The following is a 4,705-nucleotide window of genomic DNA, read 5'->3' on the forward strand; positions in this document are numbered from 1 at the left end:
AAGTACTCTGACCTTGTTATAACTCATTTTTAAGACCTGTTGATGAAAAAGTAACAAGTGTATAATATTAACTGATGTTATATTATTGTAAGACTCCTAACAAATTTTGATTGATGGTTACTCTGTGAAGTGAAAGTACTTCACCAGACCAGTAATGTGAGTGATTGGAAAAAAACTTAGCAGGAGGTATTATTTTTAAATGCAATGTTAGTTGCAGGACTACAAGGATGCTTTGTTGTTCCAAGAGTCCATCAGGGTGACACTTCTGCAGTCACATTTACAAAAAACAGTGATTAAAAAAATAAAACAAAGCAATGCTTCTTTCTCATTCAAAAAATCCCAATCAAACCACACTTATGAAAAGGGTAAGCAGAATTTGACCATAAGATGTGGTAGTGATTTTTGTTCCAGCCAGTGTTTTGACTATAAAAATGCATGCAATACTCTATTTTGATTGATGTTTAACCAACAGAACTGCTAAGGATGTTCCCAGTTTCAGGATTCGTGTCAGATGAGATGTGTCCTTGCCAAACCTCAACTCTCAGGTGCCATTTTATTGCTGACAGGTTAAAAGTCAAATTGGTAAGTATGAGATGAACAGATCTGGCATATTGCTGAGATACCCAAGACAGCCTTTGTGTTGTTACTTTTCCTGTCAGAATTGTACTGGTACAGTCATGAATTCTGTAGTTGGAAGTTAATGAGGGAAAAAAAGTACAAAATCACAATAATGTGCAAGTTTATTTTATTTGCCAAAAATAATTCCATTAAAACTATCTATAATTGTGTTTCCATCTTGCTTGTTGATAAGGGAGGAGAAGCTTATAGGACTCCATAAAGCTTATTTTAAGTCAGTTGCAAGGAGTTAACAAGCAGGCTTTCAGGCACAGAACTACCCTTTATGAGGGTTAATGAAACCTGCAGATCTGTACGGTCCAAAGCTTGTCTGGTTTCCGCCTTTCCCTCCCACCCCCTAATCCTCTAAAACCAGCAATAGAGCCAACATCGTATTTTCTGTCTGAACAGTTTGAGTCTCTCATGTCCTTAGTTCATCACAGCCACAACATTATTACTTCTCTGTAGCAGTTAGTAACAGCTCTAGATGGAAATTTAACTGGAGAACAAGTGTTACCTGGACATAGAATTACTTTGTTCCTGAATAATCATGTAAGTACTTCTTTATATACAGATAGCTACATGGCACAGTGAGACACTGAGATAGCTCCAGAATCCCTGCGTGACACCGTACACTACTAATTTCTACAATATACATAAGTATAGCTAATAATTTATAGATAGGTAATATTTCAGTTAAAGAACAAAATGGGCATCAAATACTAAATTTTAAAAGTCCACAAATATATTTTAAACTCTAAACCAAGGAACTGTAGGTTTTTTAAAGCATTAAAATGTTTATATGTAGTATATTCCGTTTCTGTTCAGTAGGAACCTTTCTTAATGAAGGATAGAAAGGGACAGGACTATACTGTACTGACACGAAAGGGAAATCTGGATGGAAAACAAACCTAAAAAAAAAAATAATTCACTAACAAGTTCATTAAAGACAAGTTTCCTACCACAGATGCAGTACTTGGAGCTCTGCAGTCTTTCTCCCTCATGTGAAAGAGAGTTTCAACCTGCACTTGCCTGTTGAGATATTGGTGACAGGTATCTACCAATATGTTCATCATGCTCTTTAAACTGTACCTGAATGCCCACCTGGGAAGGGAAGATATTTCCCATTAGGATACTGGATCTTGAAGGTCCTCGCCTTTCATGTGGATACAATAAGAAACAGGAAACCAAAATGCTACAGACTGCTGGTCTGCTACCATTTATTAGTATTACTGCAGATTGTTTAAAAGTCATAACAAAAATTAAGATTAGGTCATCTCCTGCATTTAGTTCTTACCTGTAATGAATATAAATCACTGAACACCTTATCAGGGATTGTATTTATCTCATTGCTGTGCAGCATCAGTAACTCCAGTTTCCCCAGGCCAGAAAAATCCGTTTCCGTCAGTTTAAGCAAGCTGTTGTAACTGTAACAAACATTTCATCCCAGACCTGGGTTTAGTCAGACAGGTAAACTTCACAAGTTTTAAAACAAACAAACAAACAAAACCAACCCAAAAGAACAACTCTTTGGAAATGCAAAATGGTAGACAGCACTTCTGTTTGCTAGGATGAAATTTTAAGTCATTCATTCACGTTAGCACAAAATTTGGTAAGTTTTCCAGGGCAGCTTTCTGAAGACTGTATTCACAGTGGACAGGGAAAATAACTGCTACACCAGGCAGACAAGAATGCCAGTTTTGGGCCTCAATGTAGAAGAGCAAGGAGCTCCTGTAACGGCAGAGGTTGGCGATACACTGATGCCTCTCTCAGTCAAGGGCCTTCCCAACGCTGCAGTACCACAGAGAGGTCCGTGAACAAAAAAGACCCTCCTTTGCCACCCACTGAGAACTGGGTAAAACCAAGGGTACGGGGGTGTCACCTTCCTCCTGGGACCTGCATGACTATGGCTGTGCCTAGTCTATGGTGCAGGTGGGTACTGCGGCGTGTCTCGCTGTCCCTCCCTGGTCCTTGCCTGGACTATGCTCTCCACCCTTTTCAGCTCTACATCCTGAGTTTTATTTCCTCTCCACGGGTGTTCAATGGTGCACACTAGTTGTTAGTGCGGGAACAGCCTCAGCCTCTCCCAATTTCCGTACATGCAGTATGCATAGTCTAGGCTGGATTTAAATAGGGAACCAAAAATGGAACAGAGCTCCCTGTAAGTGAGAGCTGCAGTGCTACAGGAGGTTTGACCATCGGTCATACCTAAGTCTAGCCAGCGTGAGTATTGACAGGGGCGATGCTATGCTATCCCAGAATTAGCAGGTGGCGTGTGAGCCTTGCAAATGCTGAGTGCCTACTCTGCGATGCCTTCGGCTTCGTGGCTACTATTGCACTTGTATGACCTGATAAGCTAACGCTGGGACTCTTCTCATGCTGCAGTCACACCTCCTATGCCCCGTGGTGACAAGTAAGTTGGATTAACTCACCAGCGAGGTAGATGGCCTTTCTGTAGTAGTAATTAATGTATTTCAAACACATGCCCCACACCTCAGGTAACCCACAGTCCTCTGAAAGTACAGGTACTTCACTGTAAGACTTCCTACGCAGCACTTCTGCACAACATTGACAAAATCAATGGAAGGAAAGGGCAGACAGCAGTCAGGAGCAGGGATCTGGCTATGTTGCCCGGAAGCAGAGGCAGATAAGGGGGAAGACTTCATTGAAAACTTCCTTTTATATTTTCTGCATACGTATGTGGACAATTCAAAGGTTATGTGTATCAAAAGTGATACAAGGATCAGTCAAATATTGCTGATTGGCGTCATCATTTGATTGCATGACAGAGGACACTTGCTGTTAACAGGCCAGCTGAGCCTGGGTATAATCCATCCCCTGTTCCTTTTAGCCACTCACAGAACAGAACCACTTTGGAGGCTGAAATATTCAGACAAATGTTATTTCCCATAAACTTGATAGATAAAAACATCGATACTAGCACTGTGTGACATTCTAAAGTCACAGCAAAGTCTCTGAAGATTTTAATACAGATACTGATTTTCCAGCTCACTGTCTGAGCTCTGAGCCATTTTTTCCCCGAAAGAATTCTATTTCAGGCTCCTTCTGAGTTCCATGCAAAATGTTTGAGTAATATAAAAGAATTCATTTAAGTTCAAAACTTTTTGAAGTTCTTACATGCCCTGTGATACATCCCCAAAATTTCCATTTAGTGTTGGTGGTCTTAGGCTTTGCTAGCTGTGATTGCAACCACTTCTGAATACTGCAGAGCATTAAGCTTTTAAGATTTATTTATTGCTTTGGTTAATTTTTAGCCCTAAATCTGGAAACTCTTAATTACTGCTTTGCAAAATGTTGAAAGGTAACTGGTCAGAATATTTAAAATCCTGATGTTAAACATACCCCAGATTGATGCGCTCCACGTTTGGAGGGATGTGCGATGGGATGGCTGTGAAGTACCGGAACGTGCAATGCACCTCGGTGGGGACGTAGCAGGCACAGAGCCGGGGACAGGCGATACTGCCGGGGAGAGCAGCCAGGCAGGCACCGAGCAGGGTCCCCAGCCACCAGGGTCTGCCTCTGTGTGTTGCTTTCATCCTGCAGGGAGATGCTACGCTACCATCCTTCACAGCAAAGGCGAACAAACAGATTCCTACAAGGAAAACAAAAACCACAAGCGTTTATAGTGACATCCGTGCTGAGTTGCTCAGTTTTAAGCTGTAAGAACAAGAACAATTTTGTAACTTGAAAGAAAAACCAACACACAAAGAGACCCAAACCTCTTGGTTTTCCCCTCAGTATTTAGATCTGCGTAATGATCTTTTTTTTTTTTTTTTCATTTTAAAGAAACAGCCTCCCACTTTCTTTGTCTTAGCGCGGCATGCCCCGTGAGCTGTTCCTTACAGGTAAAGTTTTACTTTTTGGAGGAAGCGAACGTGGAAACCGTAGTGTTTGGCTGTCGCTACCTCACGACTCCGGTTATGCAGAGTGTTTATAAATCTGCTAGCAATTTATCCTCGGGAAGGAACACGTCAGCTCCTTTCTTGCCAGTAATTATTCCAAGCAAAATTAACTAATTTCAAAGCCCGCGCGCAGAGCCGCCGTGCGGGGGAGCGGCCCCGCGCCCCCG

General features: G+C 41.6%; 1 protein-coding gene across 1 annotated transcript in view; it reads right to left on the reverse strand.

Moving 5' to 3' along the window:
* IGSF10 (immunoglobulin superfamily member 10) overlaps nt 1-4,705 on the reverse strand; it is a 16,065-nt gene that overhangs the window by 10,156 nt on the left and 1,204 nt on the right. The window contains exons 2-4 of the mRNA XM_009634414.2: nt 3,979-4,228; nt 1,913-2,042; nt 1-36 (exon numbers count right to left, since the gene is read on the reverse strand). The exon at nt 1-36 is cut by the window's left edge and continues 379 nt beyond it. Of these exons, the coding sequence (XP_009632709.2) occupies nt 1-36; nt 1,913-2,042; nt 3,979-4,228 (416 nt within the window). The remainder of the gene's footprint in view (nt 37-1,912; nt 2,043-3,978; nt 4,229-4,705) is intronic.

The sequence above is a fragment of the Egretta garzetta genome, unplaced genomic scaffold, assembly GCF_000687185.1.
Source record: "Egretta garzetta isolate BGI_Z169 unplaced genomic scaffold, ASM68718v1 scaffold172, whole genome shotgun sequence".
In the NCBI taxonomy this organism is placed as follows: Eukaryota; Metazoa; Chordata; class Aves; order Pelecaniformes; family Ardeidae; genus Egretta; species Egretta garzetta.